We start from the raw sequence: 18,707 nt of genomic DNA, 5'->3' as shown, positions 1-18,707 counted from the left end.
TAATAAGAGTACGGTTGAACTACAAATACACGACATACCAACCTTTCGTGTTAGACGTCAGTATTGAAGTCTGTCAATACTTACGAAATCCTACATCAAACCCGATGTATTACTACATTTACCAAGTAGGTAAGGAAAGTATTCCTCACTTGGTGTATCCCTGTCCGCATGGTGTAAGTTTATAAAACGAAAAGTCTCAACGACATTATGTATCAAGTGATGACTATTCAAACTTCTGTCTGTTCACTTTCAATAGAACAAAACATACAGTGTGATTTGGGGTGTTACAGAAAGCATAGCACCACCAAATATTCCTCCAGGAGACTACCGATTAGACATCACATTCCAGGATAAGGACAACGTAACCCTGTACGATATGCTGGTATACATTTCCGCTCGAAGCGCCAGCCGGCTTGGTTAAATTATGAAAAGTAAATAGCAAACAGTCAACAATGATCAAACTAACTGAAATCAAGTGAATAATATAAAATTACTGAATAGTAACAATGCGAAATTAGAAATAATCTGAAAAGGGATTTATTAAGAAATAGCAAGCTTTGAAATATCGGATGACAATTGAACTTAATAATCATTAGAAATCGACTATGTATGTAACAATTTATCAACATGCATTTTTCCTAAACAAGAAAAAGATTTGCCGATTTTAATTCCTATTCACTTTGAGTTGAAATTACTACAGATACATAATTATATTCAAATTCTGTTCGCTAAAAAAAAATTTGGGATAAAAATTAAAACACATGAAATCAGTTGTTAGAGGTCAATTGGACATTTGTTTTGATCAAACGCTTAAACTTATCAAATACGCAGTGCAATTGTTAAGCATTGTTTAACGCTCCCCAAAAAATCACTGAAGTATATATTATTATATATATAACCACGGTATGCTGGATTATATTTCTTTAAAAATATACGCAATTCATTGTGTATTTCTTTCAATGCGTAACAATTCCTTTATAACAACATTGTTCAAAAAGTATCGCAAATTTTTAATCGCAAATGTTTTGAGGACAACGATTTTACAATCGAGACAGCATTTTATAAAAAGTGAAATACGATAAATACATCCTACATGCTTAATGCACCGTATCAGTAGCCGCTGTCGACTGGATTCGCCAATTTGAAACTGATGTTTTTACTATTTCAACCCCTGCATAAATCATTTAAAAAACGAATCAATAGGTCATTGATTATATGTCATCAGATGTAAATCATTATGGGACATCAAAGGTTGTTTCGTAATATTCATGGACGTGACGTTAAATTGCGGGACATGAATCATAAAAAAGCTAATTTTGATTGGAATGAAAAATATCGTTATAATTAATTTGTACTTTCGAAAAACTTGAAGATCCTATTTTTCATATCAGTATTGATGCGTAAATCAGGGAGAGTGGTAGTGCAAGTAGCTTTACTTCACGATGATTTTGTTATCTATCAAGCAAGCAACATTTGTATTCATCTTTATTGCTGTACGAACGCATATTATAGCGCATGGCACGTACAGTGACGCTGCACTAAGTCAAAAAAGATTTCGTAATACATCTTACAACTTGCGTATAACCAAGATGCAATGCTTAGATGCGCCCTACAAAGCTACATACCTAAACCATTGCTACATGGAACAGTTTCCGAACGGCACCAGTGGTCTGAACATTTCGATCACTATACCGATGGTTCTCAACTATCTGGGTATCACCGTCAAGGTATATTACAAGTACAGCACATACCGGCCCTTCATGATCAATTGGAATATGGATTACTGCCAGGGAGAAAGAAATGGGAAGTATAACCCTTCTACGGCCCTGGTGATGAAAATCATTTCCGAAACTCTACCAGATTTTAGCTATCCCTGCCCACATGGAGTAAGACTGCGGCCCACAAACTCATGATCAAACCCTTATGAAATCGGGATTTGCTTTCTCTCTGTTAGAATCGAACGTACGAATGCTTGTGGATGTTTGCTCCAAAATACATTCCCCAAACATTGCCATCCGGCGATTATCGAATGGACGTATTCTTTAAAAATTGGCAGGAAATAACCTTGGTCGCCGTGCAAATGTTTTGTTCCGTACGCAAACAGGGCATAATCGGTTGAACGAACTGTGGACTGCTGTCGATATGGGAATTCGTATACCGCAAAAATAAAATACATATAAGCTAACAATGGTTCTAAACTTGAGTTAAACGGTAAATGAAATGAAATAATTATAATTGACACATACGCATTATAGATAAAATAATTCCTACCGATTGAAAAATACTCAAATTATAAATGCTTAGCCAAGGCTTTCATGACTTTTTTTAATTACTCATAAGCTGGATAGTCAGTCCTGCGTACGGGGGAGCTCAGACAAGATTCGTATATTTTGATAAGGCAATGATAATAGCTGACAAACAATTAAAAAACGTAAATAATTGTACTTCTTACTATCTCTAAACCATAGAGCAATTAAATTACATTTCATCACAGCTAAAATTGAGGATACTACACATGAATTTCAAGTAGTTTATTATCAGTGCTGCCACTAGTATATAGTTTTTTCTAAGTGGAACATGAGTCTGACATTTGGAAAATGCATTGGAATCATTCTGTTATGCGTCTCTATCCAATTTTTCCTTACTACACGTGCCGTTCTCAATATCAACAAAAAGTCGGCATTAGGAAACCGAACCATTTCCTACAGTCTTCGGATGACCAAAATTCTATGTGTTGATTTACCATATCAACGTACACACCTTAACATATGCAAAATGGAACGGTTATCAAATGGCACTGTGGGCTTGAACGTATCTATCGACGTCCCAACATCGGTGAATTACTTCGTGATCTTCGTGAAGTTACATTACAAATATACCACATATCGACCGTTCATGATTGACTGGAGCATGGAGTACTGTCAGGCATATCGTGCTGGAAAATACAATCCTACCAACGCTATTTTATTGAACATAATTGCTCACACAGTTCCAAAGTATTATTTACCGTGTCCTCATGGGGTAATTCGTACGAAAAAAAATCTTATTCATATACTCCTATAGGCTATTATAATAATTTATTGACATGTTTTTTAGAACCGCACATACTCTAGTGTTTGGTTTCTCAACCCTAAACTCATCCCTTCAACTATACCTTCCGGTGACTACAGGTTAGACGTTTCCATACGAGATTCCTCCAATATAACACTATTTTCTGGTCAAGCATACGGTTCCGTTCGAAGGCAAGGTATAGTAGGTTAATCGTGAAACCTAACATATAAGAGATTAAAATTTCACAAAATAATAACAGGAAATTTCACAAAAACAATTCCATAAGGAATAATTTAAAATTTTTGTTGTTCAATTTTTATTGGATACTCGAAATATCATAATAAAATATGGTTGAAAACTAAAAAAAGATTTTAAATTGATTGCGAAAGTGTAAATTAAAATATATTTTGAATGTATATTGTGAAATCCATCGTACACAGGCTATTAATGTATTATCTAATTTGGAAACATGTATGCATGCTTCATACACGCTACCGTGAATAACATCTGGCAGTATAGGATCCATTATTAGACTAGTTTTAGATTTTTCAACAAAATTATTGCAATAGGTTTAAAACAAAATAAATTACTGTTAATTGCGTGTTTGCATATACGATATTTTTTAAAGTCGCCATTACAATCCGTGCTGAAACAGAACCAGTACTCATTAAATTGTAGCAGTGTAAACACGCTTTGGGATGAGCATGAATACAAGTATTGTATTCTATATTACTATACTATCCCTGTTTTTTGAATGTTGGACGAAAGATGGATTGCTGTTCAGCAAGAATTTCGCAGGAAACCGTACCACCTCATACACTTACCGCGTTGTAAAAGTTCAATGCATTGGTGCACCATACAAACATACACGCTTAAACCATTGCAAATTAGAAATATTTCCGAATGCAACCACTGGTGTCAACATTTCAATTACCGTACCGATGATTTTGAATTACGTTGAGATCTCTGTTCAGTTATTCTACAAATATAACAGTTACAGGCCGTTCATGATCGACTGGAGCATAGAATATTGTCAAGCTTTTCGTAGTGAAAGGAACATTCCTTCAACCGCACTTTTATTGAAAGTGATTGCCGTAACTTTATCAGACTTCTATTACCAATGTCCACATGGGGTAAATTGTTTATAATGAACAACGAATGTGCAATTTTCATTTTATTTTTGATTTAATTTTTTTATAGAACCGAACGTACTACGACGTGTGGATGTTGGACACAAAACTCATTCCCCCAACTATCCCTTCTGGTGATTATCGTTTGGACATTTCCTTAAAAGATTCTTCCAATATACCCTTAATAAGAGCACAAATATTCGGCGCTGTACGTAAGCATGGTATTTTTGGCTAAAATAAGGCTTAAGACACTGTTGGTTTGCATCATTGATAAAAAAATAAATAAAAACAGCAGCAACAAACGCTGCCTTACATTTGAAAATAAATTACCATTAACAACAAATGTAAATACGCATAAAGAAAGCAAAGACAGGACAGTTTTTCTAAAATCATTATTTTTTTTGCCTGAGTGGTAAATAAAAATTTATAGAACGAGTTTTGATGAATATGTATAATTGTGGCTGGATGTTTTAATTCATCATGAGTGCTGGACAAACATGTACTACACATGTTTGAATGATTTACCAACCCATTGCAAACATAGAATTTATCCTTTCTAATATGAGCACTCCTAGATTCGTTCTGAGATTTAAATAAATTCGTTCCGAGATATAATTATTTTGGTGTTAGATAACTTTGTAACAATTGTCTTTATTTAATAGGATGCTAATTAATGCCGTTCATAAGCCAATGCCTACGAAAAGCAATAAAGCATCTTGCGGTTAAATAAGATGACGATGTGCATCGACACACCATACAAACGTAGACATCTACAGCATTGCAAAATGGAACATTTCCCGAACGGGAGTGCCACATTGAATGTTTCGTTGCAAGTTCTAGCTCAAGTCGAATACCTGGATACATCGGTAAAAGTGTACTACAAATACACCTGTTACAAGCTATTCATAATTGATTAAAACATGGAATCATGCCAAGCGTTTCGCACTGAAACGTACAGTCCATCAAATGCCTTGGTAATAAGAATTATCCAAGAAACGCTACCGAAGTACTACTAAAGTTGTCCACATGGAGTAATTCAGCATTACAACAGATTGAATTTGAATTGAAGCAGTTCCATAGTATTACAAATTTCTTGTATATATTGAATATGTAGCATGTGAGCAGCATCTTATAACAAAACCGATGTTACGTGTTTTTGAACTGAAACGTATGATTCTAGACGTTAATGTTTTACTAGAATGCTAGTTAATGCTTACAGCGCACACTGCAAACCATAAAACGATCCAAGGGAACCATTCTAGAGCAAAACAATCTAGCATCAAGCCGGAAGTTTACACAACAACAAATTGCTTTATGAACGAATGCACATCACAGCAAGAGAGCGATTAAAGCCCTTGAAGCCGCTGATTAAACATTTTATTCTCTCTCACTCTCTCTCTCTCTCTCTTTCTTTCTTTGTTTTTATGTTTTTAGTTCCTTTTTGGTATCCTTCCTTGTCCACGCGTAATGGCACTGTGGAGAAGCTGGGCATGCATATACCGAAGAATAACATAGTACATAGAACATTGAGGAACGCATAGAGCATTTGAGGAATGCAATAGACTATGAAAAACGAGACGCTTCATGCGTACTGTGCGATCTTGAACCGATTTTTCCAATTGCTTGTAAGAAATATTGAATAGTAAGGCATTTATTCGCTGGTACGGAACTCAAACAATTGATGTGCAAATGTTAGTAATTTAAGTGCTGCATGTATGTGCATTTATACGATACATACAGCATCAACGAATTCTCACAAATGCTGCACGTTTCCGTTTCGCAAACATGTTACACCCCCTACATCGCGTGAGTCATAAGAATGTGCGGACGGCACATAAATGGGTGTCTGGACAAACGCTTCATTGAGGCGAAATGGTGGCCAATGGCGCATAGCAAAAAAGAAGCCGGCCTACATTTATATCAGGATAGTAACTTTGAAGGCAGCTACTGCCTGTAGAGCAATTGTTATCATTTTAAAACCCCACCTATGATGACATGTTAGAAAAGCTAGATGCATATGCTAAACGATTAAGTTCACCTAAATGGTGCAATACTACTTACGTTCTTGCCGGAGTCGGACATCCTGTTATGGTAGTTGCGGTGAAGGAGAAAAAAACAAACGGAAAGATTCGACACAGTCAGCAAACGAAATCGCGTACGCTTGGCAGCTTCAATGGCAAATCCTCAGCAATCCCTTTGAAACAACCCGACACAAGCGGTCCACTTAAGGACATACAGAAGAAGGCTTGGAAATTGAGAATGCAGTAAAATGCCTTCACACGAGGGAAACGTTTTCGTTTCCTAAGTGAACACAATCGTCACAAAAACACGAATCTCTTACGCGATTTAACACGAGTTTTTACACGATGCTATCGGCTTGGTTTCTTTCTTACGTTTGTTTGCACCACGGCGCTAAGTGCTTTTATGTTTTTTGAAGGAATTCCAATTGTAGCGGTAGCCACACAACGCTTTTCCAAAATGGCAACTGTTTTGACAACAGACATGGCTGTTGTCAAATGTATTATTATGAAAACAAAAACAGGGTTTGATGGACTACGTCTATCCTAATAAATCAAGTTTTATAAGATTATTTTTATTCATTTCTTATTAAAATTCTCATTGGAGAATTGAAGATCAATTTATTTCGGAAATAAAAGCGCATTGTGTGTACATAGCCTAATCAGGCTTACAGATTAACGAATTTGAATTGAAACGTCAAATGGTGGCATCAAGTCGTGACGTTGATGGACACAAACAATTCGTACCACGATTTCGCTGCTCATTTCATCAACGTTTGTATAAGTTTAATTGTTACAGAACAACCGAATTTTGGGTACAATGGACAACCGGTTAAATCGTTATGAGAAAATCGACTTTCTTGGCGAAGGACAGGTACTGAAGCTACAGATAATAGTGACGCACTGAATCAGCAAAATTCATATTTTGTTTGTATTGCTTACGGGTTTCAGTTCGCCACTGTCTACAAAGCGCGCGATGCAGAGACCAACGAAATTGTTGCAGTAAAAAAAATTAAAATTGGTAATCGCGAGGAAGCTGCTGATGGCATCAATCGCACTGCTTTGAGAGAAATTAAGCTGCTGCATGAGTTACACCATGATAATATAATTGGTTTGCTGGATGTATTCGGACATAAGAGCAACGTGTCGCTGGTGTTTGATTTCATGGATACGGATCTGGAAATCATTATAAAGGACCCAAAAATAATTCTTACTCCGGCCAACATAAAAAGCTACATGATCCAGACTTTAAAAGGGCTCGAATATCTTCACCTGCACTGGATACTTCATCGAGATCTGAAGCCGAACAACTTGCTGATTAGTGGAAATGGTGTTCTCAAGATTGGAGATTTCGGTTTAGCAAAATTCTTTGGTTCACCCAATCGTATCAATACGAATCAAGTAGTAACGAGATGGTATCGCTGCCCGGAACTCCTTTTCGGTGCCCGACAGTATGGAACGGGTGTAGACATTTGGGCAGTTGGATGCATTTTGGCAGAACTTTTGCTACGGGTACCATTCCTGCCGGGTGAAAGTGATCTCGATCAATTAACTCGAATATTTCAAGTATTAGGCACACCGAATGAAACCAATTGGCCGGATGTAAAGTCGTTACCAGATTATGTGCAGTATAAATTCTACCCACCCATTCCATTGGAAAACATATTCACGGCGGCCTCGGAAGATTTGATCGATTTGGCCAACAAAATGTTAGCACTGTACCCGCTTCATAGATGCTCTTGCACAGAGGCGTTAAAAATGCCCTATTTTGCGAACAAACCTGCACCTACCGTTGGTCCACGGTTGCCGATGCCAGCGAGCTACAATCCAGCCAATCGTCAAGAGGAAAAACCATCGCTGAAACGAAAGCTCCTAGATAGTATTGATAGTGGCACTGTCCCAAAGCGCTTACAATTTTAAGCTATTTCCCCGATGTGAATTTTCCACGGATATTTTAATAAATTTTTATGAAAACTGTAAATTTGCTATCTGTAAAATCCTCAACTAGTACCAATTCAAAAAGAATTAAGTCACGATCTTCAAAACTCGATGAATCGTATTGCGTAAAAAAAAATCGATGTTCATCGATGTCAAATCTGACATATTGCCGAGAGAGTAAAATAGGAAAATATTTATCGTACTATTCGTATCGGAATTTCAGGCTATACGTTGTGAACGATACTGCGAATCATCTAATACATCACCTCTTGTTGCATAGTTTGTTTTGACTGCATGCTCATTTATTGTTTGCGATATTGAATGTTGTATATTAATAACTGGATCGCAGAGTGAAGGACTTACTGAGTGTGGATCGTGGCATGTGTGACGATTTGTGTGTATGTACGTAGCGTTGAATTCAGAGTACTGCCGTCAAGTTGACAGTGAAAACTTCTCGCACCCATTCTTCTCTCCTTGAACCGTTTCACTCCGTGCGCTCGATCGTCGGGAGTGTGTTTTAACCTTTCTGACATTGAAAATTGTAATCACTGTAAAAATTGTACAACTGCTGGTCGGACCCGAGCAGTGCGCGTTCCGTTTCTCGGGAAACGCTCTCCCAAATTATTCCGACAGAGCTGCCTCCCGTGGAGTTCGGAGTTCGAAAGCATTGGAAAATTTGTTCGGTTGTTTTGGGTGCTGTTGCAGCAGCAAACTACTGCATAGTTTCGTGTAAAGTGTCGATCAGTTTCCTAACGCCAATTTTGTTTCACCCGCACCGCATTTTGCTGCGGACCTTTACGGAACGCAAGCACCTCACCGTCGTCGGCATCGTCTACCGTCTCGTCGTGGTCGGCGGATTGCGCGGAATCGAGGTTTTCGGACGATTCCGATAGTGAAGCCGATGCCCGGCTTATTTTCCACCTGAATCGATACCGTTTGTCGTACTGTGCACCGGCGCGTAAAATAAGTCTCAAGAAAAGAATGGCCAAAGACGAGGAGGACGACCTGTTGCCGGATAAGGATGCTGCAAAGGGATTCTACGCCAAATACGAACCGAAGGAAATTCTAGGCAGGTAAGGCAAACGTCCACATCTATTGCGCCATTTCTTCGACAGGGAAACATTTCGCCCGTCTTACATCATAAATCAATCCCAACCATCCGCAACACCAATCGATTTATATCGGCTTGCTCGATGCCCGTGATTTTGTTTCGTTGCTTTCCCTTGCTCCCAGTGCTGCAGCCGTGGCAGCGCTAATGTTGAGTAATCAATTCCGATGGCACCGCGATCAATTTATTTCAATTGATCGAAACGCAACGCGCTGCTTCGCAAACCGGTGGGCCATTCGAATCAGCGATCATTTTAGGGGCTCGTCACTGATTTCTGCGTGTTACCTTAGCACCTTCTACGGTGCGGAGATGAACACCGGTAAATGTTTGTTGAGCATTAGCATTATCTCTAGTTTTATAGTTATTACTTTCCCAGTCTCATGTTAAACTTATTCACCTCTGTTCAAATATATCATATAGATTGCAATGCCATCGCCAAATAGACATATATAGATCCACTCATACAATACAAAGTTTCCATGGTATCTTAAGACAATTGGATGAAAAACGGGACAAACAAATTCTTCGGCCATCGAATATTATTTCCCTTTCCCTACTAGTGCGTGTCGACAAAAGGGCAGCTACTCTTATCAATCAGCCAATCCACGAGTGATAATACACCTAGCTCCAAGGATCCCCAACGTGCGGTTTATTACCGCAATTGAAAACCCACCTGATTCATTGTTTATCGCTCTTCTCCGGGCTTTAAGCCTCTTAGAACTGTAAACAAGAGCTCACATGCGCACCCCGCCAGCGGTGCGCTTTGCTTTTAGATCGTAGTTTAGATTCCGGACCGAGTACGTAGGCTTCCACGAAATAGCTAGGCCACGAAATGGCTTACCGTGAGACGCGTACACCAAACAATGCAGCCTGTTTGAACGAGACGCCGTTTGTTGTGTTACCTACTTGTGGTCTACTTCTTCCAACCCACAGCACACGGTGCGCGGATCGACAACCAGGACGGTGCGACGTGTGGAATGCGCGTCACCATTGACGTGGGTCCTGCTACCGGTAACGGCCAGTTTGAAGATCCACCGATGATGGCCGCGAAGGTGCTAAAATTAATTCTTTCATCGGGATGGCTAAAAGCGACCACCACCGATACTCAAGGCGCACGAGCAAAAAAGCAACCCTATCGCTCTTTTCTCTACACTTTAATCCACGATAAACTGTGAGCTATTGTGGTGTCGAAGAGCGTTACCTTTTTTAACTGGCTCCTCACCGGCGGGATAATTATGGTGTTCCCCAGGACGAGAAAAAAAAGGTTTATCTTGCCCTACAGGCTGCATCGTCCGGTGTAAGCTAAAATTATAAAACGAGACACCAGGTGGCTGAACTTTACGGGTCTGTTTGAAAGGTTCTTTACATCGATCTGTCGAATTTTCATCCATTTATAACATCCTAGTTTGATTCAATTCCATTATGACAAGCTGAAATACTTTCTCTAACCACACCGAATGTCGACTCGACTGCTCGATCGCGACGCCATGACGTCGCGGTTCGGTTTGCCGTGCCCCCAACGTGATGATGTGTGCGCCCTGCACAATTTAACGCTCGTGTATGTATTGTCTGAGCTATTTTAGCTGCGACCCGTCTTCGGTCGATCGTTTTATCCGCGGTGCGGTGTTTTTTTTTGTACACGATCGCTACAGCTCGATTCGATTCACGGAGGCCAATGGCAAATCACCTCGATCGGACGAGGTGTGCATGTGTGCAGTCACGGGACACGAGCGCGCCGAAGGCATTCCAACTTTTGACACGCGCCACGTTGTCGATCGTCGTTACTGCGCCGTTTGCGCCGATCGGGTCACTTGCGCGTGGATGAATGAACGGACAGGCCCTCCGCTGAAAGTCCTGCTCCCAAGCGTGAGGTCTTGCATCACGTTACGTGGCATACTACACTGCAAGCCGTCTACATCCTGGCTTCCGGGCTGCAGATAACACTTTCAATAAGAGAAACTTGTCTGTCTGTTTCGAGCTGCAACCCGCCCACCGTCGGATGATTTGGCTTGTCTGGCTTGGCAGGATCGTTAACAGAATCACGAGGAGAGCACTGACGCTCTTCAATTGAAAATTGGACGTGATTTGCAGAGCGTGCTAATTTATACGGTCATGCGGCGAGCGAACCGGCAGGCCAGCCCGTTTTTCAATAAGAAAAGTGGACAGTTGATCAGCAGTTGCTCAATGGTTGGCTTGTGATTAGAGATGATTACGTTTTGCTTAATTTGCAATGGAATGCTAATTTTGGACCGAAGCTTGAACCAAGTATCGAGCATGTTGAAACGCACTGAGGCAATTGGCGTTCTAATTCATTTAAAAATAATTAATTAAAAATTTAAATACATCCAAATAATATTGTCATCATTTCTAGTCCCACTTGTTGAACCAGTGTGCAACGGGTGCACGTGCCGTGTCTAGACGAATTCTTCTTCCCGCGTGAATAACTTAAGGCATCGCACTAATGATGTCTAGCATAAAGCGATTTGAAGCTGTTATCAGAGGGATAACTATTCATCAGCTGTAGAGCAACTAAATAAAAGCTTCTTTCCACACACAACAGGGGCATCAGCTCAACGGTGCGACGATGCATCGAGAAGGAAACGGGCAAAGAATTCGCGGCAAAGATAATCGATCTGGGGGCGGCAGAGACAGGCGATTCCAATCACATGCTCGAGGCAACCCGACAAGAAATTCAGATTCTACGCCAGGTGATGGGACACAAGTTTATCAGTAAGTAATGTTCGTTTGGAGATCCGTCTAGTTTGACTCATTTTCCTGCAGTTCATTAAAAATGTTTTTTTTTGTTGGTACACCACAGTCGAGCTGCAGGATGTGTTCGAATCGGATGCGTTTATCTTCCTCGTGTTTGAGCTGTGCCGACAGGGCGAGCTGTTCGATTATCTTACCTCCGTGGTGACACTGTCGGAGAAAAAGTCCCGCTACATCATGCGCCAAATATTCGAAGGTGTTGACTACATACATTCGAAAAACATCGTTCATCGGGATCTGAAGCCAGAAAATATCCTGCTTGACGATAATCTCAATGTAAAGATCACGGATTTCGGTTTTGCCCGTGTCCTGAAGGAGACCGAAAAGTTGTATGGTAAGTGCGTGGCGAACTACACTACGGTTGATGCTATATTCGATAACTCTACTTGTAGATCTCTGCGGAACTCCGGGATACTTGGCTCCGGAAACGTTAAAATGCAACATGTTCGAAGATGCACCCGGATATGCGAAAGAAGTAGACATGTAACTATCGGTGATTCGCCTATCGGTGGTACGCTTACGTTCTGCTACTAGCTAACATTGTTCTCTTTTTGCAGATGGGCCTGCGGTGTCATAATGTTCACGTTGCTGGTAGGTTGCCCTCCCTTCTGGCACCGGAAGCAGATGGTTATGCTGCGGAACATTATGGAAGGAAAGTACAGCTTCACATCCCCAGAGTGGGCTGACATATCGGGTGAGCAAACCAGCGTGAATTTCCAAAAAACGATTTTCCATTGCTCATGCGGCTTAATTTTCGCACAGAGGACCCCAAGGACCTGATTCGCAAATGCCTGGTTGTGGACCCATCGAAACGAATCACGGTTACGGAGGCACTGAAACATCCGTTCTTCAACACAGTAGTAAGTAGGATAGCGTGGCAATTAAGATTTTTTCTAGGCGTTTAATTGTGGCTTCGGAATGAATTGATTGAACTGGATGTTTTGAAGCAGTGGAAGCGTCTTTTCTTCTACTACCTAATCGAACTTTAGACGCTCTTTTTTTATTCACGGTTTACGCTTTTTCTGTATTTTTTTCATAACTATTAGTTCGTTGCTGCATTTTTTGGTTTATGGTTTCAGTTTTATATATCGGTTTGGAAATATTGACTGAGCGAATTCTTTGCTTTTTTTCTTACGAAATGCACGCAAATTGTTTGTAGACTAAGGGATAAGGGTAGAACGGAAGGGCGACTTGTGAAGGTGATAGCATCACTATAGCTTGACGAAAGAGTCGCGTGATCCGTTCATGTAATCTAAAAATAACTTAATAGCACGTTACACTCGTGTAGAGTACGCGAGATTTCAATCCGACGACATGATACGAAGCGCGAATGATTTGTACTCTGCGTATTTGTCTATGATTCTATTCGCAAGTTCGCAAGCACAGATGTTTACTTTTCATTCATTGATATTGGCTCGCGCGTGCTATTTGTCCAATATGAAAAGTATTATGCGATGCTGGAGAACGGAAGGCTGATAATGATGGAATGAGAGATCATTCGGTCGGCTATAATGTTAGTGCTTTTGTCAAGCTATAAAAATGCTATTGCCTTAGGCTTTCGAAACAAACGAATTTAAACTACCTAAAATGACAAAAATCATATTTATCTTGTTTCAAGCACACTATCAAATATTAACTCCTTTTTTATTTTTGTTTTTTTGTTTACAAATTTTGACTGATATCAACCATATATGCATTTGCAAACAACCTGGAAATATAAATTCAACTTGCCCCAATATGTGCTCATATTCTTCTCAATTTTTTGATGGAATGTTGATGGATTATAAACACGCCAAAACACTGCTACAACAATCCTCATAATTTTGCATTGGTTTGGTGTGGTGCATCATAAACAATGGACTATCCCCGCCTGATGGCTATCATGGTTCCGGCACACGGTCTACTTTCGTTTGGTTATGGCACACAACTTACGCCGATTCGAAAAACAAAAACACACTCAACTGAACGTGCAACAAAAAATTTCCACACACTCGCGGGAAATCCTGTTCCTGTATCGTCTGGGCGTTTCTGGGTTATTCTGCATCGCCGGATATGACGCGGCGAATGGTCGGCCATGTACGCTGTCCCACGATATCCTCCATCATGAAATCGGATGGATTGTGCACGGTTAATAGCTTTTCGAGCAAGATATTGGACCTCTGAAACGGAGCCTTTCGGTTAAATCGAGACGCTTCAGTCGCATTGCTGACCTAGCACTGGTAACGTTGACTTATTGTTTTATTACGTTAAATTTGTTTACTTCATGTTTCGCTGTTTGTCTTTCTTTTTCGTTCTGTGTTCCTTGTCGTTATGTTATCTTTCATGTTTTTTTGTTATTTGTTTCATTTGTTTTCCTTATTGGTTTTGTTAATACCATTCGAATGAGCTTGTTCAAAACGTAATATGTGGTTTTCCATCCACACACCATCGTTTGGTTTTGTGTTCCAATGAGGGTTCGTTCGCATTATTCTGAGGAAGATAAGCGTTGCTCAGAAGATTAATATTAGAACGAATATTTATTTAGTATTTTCGAAATCAAAACTCACCATCGTTTGAAATACTTTTTTTTTCTTAGCAATGCCGCTGATCATGCTGTAATATCTTCATTAGAAACTCCTTATATATATTTCAGTAATCAGGAATCCATGTAGATTCTGTTACTGGGAAAAAGAATAAATTTACACTCTCTTTCGTCACAATCTTCCCTTCATATTTGGCATATCATCGCTAATTTTTGCTGTATTGAAGCGTGTTTTCAATTTTCAGCACGCTAAACTGCACCGCAGTTCATAAACGCATACTATCGAAGGCGGATGTAAACTCTAAAGAGTTTACTAATGCTTGTACGATATTATCCAAACTCTCTAAACTCATCTTGCAATTTGTTTTACTAAGTGTTGGAAGTGAAAACTTTTTCTCCTTTAAATATATTTTATTTTTTTTTTATAAAAACGATGGTGATTGAAACAAAAAATGGTGAGATAAAAAACAAATTTTTAAATTTTTGGTTTATTTTTTGTTTGTTGAGTTAATTTTTGTTATGCCTTTTATCTGTGCAAATGCAGGGCTAAAAGACAAAAAGCGAATATACTATCATAAATTATGATTGAATCGTGTGCTGGTGGTCGACACTTACTATCGTTTTTTCTCATACTTGTTTTCCAGAATCCCACGGAAAATGTACGACTTGATATCAAAATTGAAGCGTAAAATTTTTGAATTTTTTTATTCATATTGATAATCGCTTTACTGCGCTTTACCCGTAGCATGGTCCGGGTATTTTTGTGGTAAAAACGTTCTTTTGGAGATTGTCTATCACAGTTACTGTTCCGTGAAATGAATTGTGCCTGATGATTTTTCAATTTCCAAATTTTGACGTTTTTCCGTACGGACTCTAATTGCTTTCTGCTGTGTGTGGTTTAGGTTGCTAGTCAGAATTGCTATTGCGCTTTTAATAATAGGCTTTGATAACACTGCTGTCCACATTCGTCTTTACAAAGATCTCGCTTTACGCTTTGTAGTAATTTATATATATATCTGTTTGTAAGATCAATCGTTTACTAAAGCACATGATCAAAATAATTGCTATTCCACTTTTCGTCGTCACTGCGTGTTTTGTCCGTGCGTTCCAAACGTATTACCGCTACTAATCTTATCCTTCATCTCCATGTAAAATCAGTCGAAAGAACGTGTTTGATGTTGCCGTAAAATTGTCGATTTCTTTGTTTTATTGTAAACGTATGGGTAGGATAGAATATGTTCGAAAAATGAGAGCACATAATGTTTTTTCATCGTGAAATCTTTTTTTTTCTATGCAGGTAGCATGTAGAGCACTGAAATTTACTTGTATTTCAAAGAAACTGAAGGTAGACCTTTTCTTATTTGCCACCATTTCGTCTCAAATGGTAGACTATAATAGTTTATTAGCTTCGTCAACACACTCTGTGTTCCGGTATATTACAACAGAGCAGAATACACTACCAAAGCTACAGCAACATTACATACACTGGTAAACACGTTTGCGTTGCGATAAGAAAAAGATCGCAAAATTTTGATCCTTTTTGTGGTTTGGTATTTGGGTTAAGGATTTACACGCTTTCACATGTAGTAAACTCTTTCAAACGAAACTCCAACTGAAACAATGTGTCTATTGTGTTTTTAGTACGTACAGTCCATATTTTGTATTCATTCTCCTTAGATCTTCTAAATTATGCAAATAAGGAAGGGTAGGTGCTTTTAATCAAATTGCTTTTGAGTGCTGCAAAGTGCTTTGAATAAATCAGATAGTTTTTATCACATTGCTTCTAGAATGTTCGAGTTCGAAGGAAAAATCTTTTGTATATATGCAAAAAAGGCTTACGCATTTTAAATTTTATTCAACATTGAGAGAGAAGTTTATGCGAGACTTTCAATTGCTAAGAGATATGGCAAATTTTGTACAGTGATGCTCCATCGGTTGTATATAAAATTCTACGTCTATTTCTATCTGTTCACGTAATATTATGCACCAGTTGATCTAAATTATTTGCAAATAGCTTAAGCTTGGCTAAGCAATCAATTTGCGCCTTTTTACTGTGTGTATTGCTTATCCCCATAGCATTAGAACTACGAATTGGATATATTCGTGCTATCTATTTTCACATATCGGTGCAAATATATCTCCAATCAAACTAGGATACATGCTGATGTTTAGCTTATATTTGGTGCATATGTACGAATGTGGGTGTATATGAAAGCTTTTAAACAAAACCACTTTGTGGTGGAAGTGCTGTGTTGAAGTTATGGTGTTTTTTGCTCCATTTGTTGTAATAACACAGACGTTAAGATGCTTACCCATCAACCGAATCAATAGATCCTGATCAAACCAAATTTGCCTATCTATCTCTCTCTCTTTTTCTTCTACTACCTTTTTCTTTCTTCATTCGCAGGCTACAGTTTATCAAAGAAAACAATCAGAATCCTTAAACTCGAACAATACGCTTCATTTGTGCTCTTGTTTCACGAATATCCTCTCTTGTTATATTCATGTAAATTGCTACATTATACGTTACCACCAAAAGAAGGCTAGAATCGTTTTGAGCGATATTAACAGAATAATTTCTTTCTCTTTCTCTCTTTTCTCTCTTCTCTTTTTCTTTCATTCGTCGATCGAACTTGTCCTTTCAAATTGATTAACCTAATTTGGGTTGTTTTTAAAAATCAAAACTTATTCCCAATTCCATGCTGTCTCCTGTTCGTGCATTATTCTGAACTCATAATTCTTCATACTATGTTCACCGATCATTAACAATCATTTTTATTGCGTTATTCCGCGCTTTTTTTCTGATTTGTTGAACCATCCACTTCTTGACGAATATCTATGTGCGTCTTCTGCATCTATTTTTGTTCTTTCCCACCCGTCTGGACACACTTGCAGTTACGTAAGCAAAGTCAGTTCAACGCTAGGAAAAAGTTTCAGTTTGCTATACTTTGCGTACGCGCTATGATCCGAATCAAGAGGCTACGATACACTCCGGAGCCGTTGCGCGTCGAAGATGCCCTGAGGGACCCGTACCGCGTGAAGGTACTACGCAAGGTGAGTCATAATGCGCGTTGCAGGTAGAAACACAGTTAACATAAATGATAACCCTTGATGCATCATTCCTTCCGCCAGGTCATCGATGGATGTGCATTTCGAGTATACGGCCACTGGGTCAAGAAGGGCGAGGGCCAGAACCGGGCTGCCCTGTTCGAGAATACGCCTCGATGCGAGGTTTATAATCTTTATATCAACAGCCTTAATCGATAGGCTGTGATAGGCTTGTAAGCTCCGCAGCTGGATGATAAATTCGCTACGATGGGAAGTAATGACCGATGCAAGGAGTCGGAAGCGAGGACAACGTTGCTGGAAGACCGGGTACAAATACAAACCAAGGCAGCACTGAAGAACTTCAGCATGTTAACAGATTACTGTTGCCGCTAAACGACGAATAATGACGCTGCAATATGTTTGATTAAGCAATGTTAGTGTCTAGCAATGTCTCCTTTAAAATCTATCCGCGCGACCACGCGACGGTAAGATGTGTTGAAATGCGCCTAGTCGCTTTTTCCACCCTCCTCACTTGTTTCCTCGTTACGCTATTCCGTATGCGAAAGTAAGACTTCATTGGTTTCTCTTACTGCAATAAGTTACTGTAAAAGCGGGCACTTAGGATTGTGCTTGGAAAAAGAATATGAACAGGATTGAGACACACGTGATCAAGCAGCAAGAAGAAGCGGTAAAAGCTGCTTTCGTTGACGATATTCTTTTTTTAACACTATAGTCATGTACACATTATTGTTAAAGAGAGTTAGGAATAGTAATATAACCAAATTATGAAACGAATGTAGTTTATTGTGTTTTATTATCAATACTCTTACCATTATCGTATCAAATGCCGAATTCATTGTGAGTACTAATAAATAAATGAATTGGCAACAAACGTATGCTGGCGTCACAGATAAAAAATAAAATCATCCTAATATTTTAATACATTGATGCTATGGGCACTGAAGTGTTTTGAGCCAGCATGTACAACAAATGTTGGACCTCACACGTGCTCATAAGGAAAAGAACTTCCAATAGTTTGTAAAAGGTCGAGAAGTCCTAATTGACGTGAAACATCCGTTTCCGACCTTCGGGCATTGACGAAGGTTACAGACCAGCTAGGTTAT

General features: G+C 39.2%; 5 protein-coding genes across 8 annotated transcripts; all 5 read left to right on the top strand.

The window, feature by feature from the left end:
• Window positions 1-1,442: 1,442 nt before the first annotated feature.
• On the top strand, window positions 1,443-2,119 carry LOC128730836 (uncharacterized). Its single transcript, XM_053823920.1, has 2 exons — window positions 1,443-1,886; window positions 1,955-2,119. Exons 1-2 carry the CDS (start codon window positions 1,443-1,445, stop codon window positions 2,117-2,119), a joined length of 609 nt encoding a protein of 202 aa, XP_053679895.1.
• Window positions 2,120-2,577: 458 nt separating this feature from the next.
• LOC128730825 (uncharacterized) lies at window positions 2,578-3,261 on the top strand. The gene is made up of 2 exons (XM_053823909.1): window positions 2,578-3,021; window positions 3,097-3,261. Exons 1-2 carry the CDS (start codon window positions 2,578-2,580, stop codon window positions 3,259-3,261), a joined length of 609 nt encoding a protein of 202 aa, XP_053679884.1.
• A 494-nt stretch (window positions 3,262-3,755) lies between these two features.
• On the top strand, window positions 3,756-4,416 carry LOC128730814 (uncharacterized). Its single transcript, XM_053823897.1, has 3 exons — window positions 3,756-3,765; window positions 3,820-4,184; window positions 4,252-4,416. Exons 1-3 carry the CDS (start codon window positions 3,756-3,758, stop codon window positions 4,414-4,416), a joined length of 540 nt encoding a protein of 179 aa, XP_053679872.1.
• A 2,542-nt stretch (window positions 4,417-6,958) lies between these two features.
• Window positions 6,959-8,140, top strand: LOC128720317 (cyclin-dependent kinase 7). Its single transcript, XM_053813981.1, has 2 exons — window positions 6,959-7,073; window positions 7,151-8,140. The coding sequence occupies exons 1-2, from the start codon at window positions 7,020-7,022 to the stop codon at window positions 8,117-8,119; spliced, it is 1,023 nt and encodes a 340-aa protein (XP_053669956.1). The 5' UTR covers window positions 6,959-7,019; the 3' UTR covers window positions 8,120-8,140.
• Window positions 8,141-8,968: 828 nt separating this feature from the next.
• On the top strand, window positions 8,969-18,382 carry LOC128722110 (phosphorylase b kinase gamma catalytic chain, skeletal muscle/heart isoform). Of its 4 annotated transcripts, XM_053815940.1 has the most exons (10): window positions 8,969-9,210; window positions 11,806-11,975; window positions 12,064-12,348; window positions 12,407-12,497; window positions 12,572-12,708; window positions 12,777-12,874; window positions 14,150-14,233; window positions 15,180-15,194; window positions 17,431-17,589; window positions 17,668-18,382. In XM_053815940.1, the coding sequence occupies exons 1-10, from the start codon at window positions 9,119-9,121 to the stop codon at window positions 17,800-17,802; spliced, it is 1,266 nt and encodes a 421-aa protein (XP_053671915.1). In that variant the 5' UTR covers window positions 8,969-9,118; the 3' UTR covers window positions 17,803-18,382. The 4 variants fall into 4 exon arrangements, with proteins under 4 accessions (XP_053671915.1, XP_053671917.1, XP_053671916.1 ...); XM_053815942.1 differs by lacking the exon at window positions 14,150-14,233; XM_053815941.1 differs by lacking the exon at window positions 15,180-15,194.
• Window positions 18,383-18,707: the final 325 nt, after the last annotated feature.

The sequence above is a fragment of the Anopheles nili genome, chromosome 2, assembly GCF_943737925.1.
Source record: "Anopheles nili chromosome 2, idAnoNiliSN_F5_01, whole genome shotgun sequence".
NCBI lineage: Eukaryota > Metazoa > Arthropoda > Insecta > Diptera > Culicidae > Anopheles > Anopheles nili.
This window is presented reverse-complemented; position numbering and strand designations above follow the sequence as displayed.

What these genes read in the sequence shown, in the direction of transcription:
- LOC128730836 (XM_053823920.1), top strand. Translation starts at nt 1,443, where the DNA reads ATGATTTTGTTATCTATCAAGCAAGCAACATTTGTATTCATCTTTATT. An exon ending in GCTATCCCTGCCCACATGGA is followed by an intron (nt 1,887 to 1,954) that starts GTAAGACTGCGG and finishes TCTCTCTGTTAG; the next exon opens with AATCGAACGTACGAATGCTT.
- LOC128730825 (XM_053823909.1), top strand. Translation starts at nt 2,578, where the DNA reads ATGAGTCTGACATTTGGAAAATGCATTGGAATCATTCTGTTATGCGTC. An exon ending in ATTTACCGTGTCCTCATGGG is followed by an intron (nt 3,022 to 3,096) that starts GTAATTCGTACG and finishes CATGTTTTTTAG; the next exon opens with AACCGCACATACTCTAGTGT.
- LOC128730814 (XM_053823897.1), top strand. An exon ending in ATTACCAATGTCCACATGGG is followed by an intron (nt 4,185 to 4,251) that starts GTAAATTGTTTA and finishes ATTTTTTTATAG; the next exon opens with AACCGAACGTACTACGACGT.
- LOC128720317 (XM_053813981.1), top strand. Translation starts at nt 7,020, where the DNA reads ATGGACAACCGGTTAAATCGTTATGAGAAAATCGACTTTCTTGGCGAA. An exon ending in ACTTTCTTGGCGAAGGACAG is followed by an intron (nt 7,074 to 7,150) that starts GTACTGAAGCTA and finishes TACGGGTTTCAG; the next exon opens with TTCGCCACTGTCTACAAAGC.
- LOC128722110 (XM_053815940.1), top strand. Translation starts at nt 9,119, where the DNA reads ATGGCCAAAGACGAGGAGGACGACCTGTTGCCGGATAAGGATGCTGCA. An exon ending in CCGAAGGAAATTCTAGGCAG is followed by an intron (nt 9,211 to 11,805) that starts GTAAGGCAAACG and finishes CACACACAACAG; the next exon opens with GGGCATCAGCTCAACGGTGC. An exon ending in GCGTGAAGGTACTACGCAAG is followed by an intron (nt 17,590 to 17,667) that starts GTGAGTCATAAT and finishes TCCTTCCGCCAG; the next exon opens with GTCATCGATGGATGTGCATT.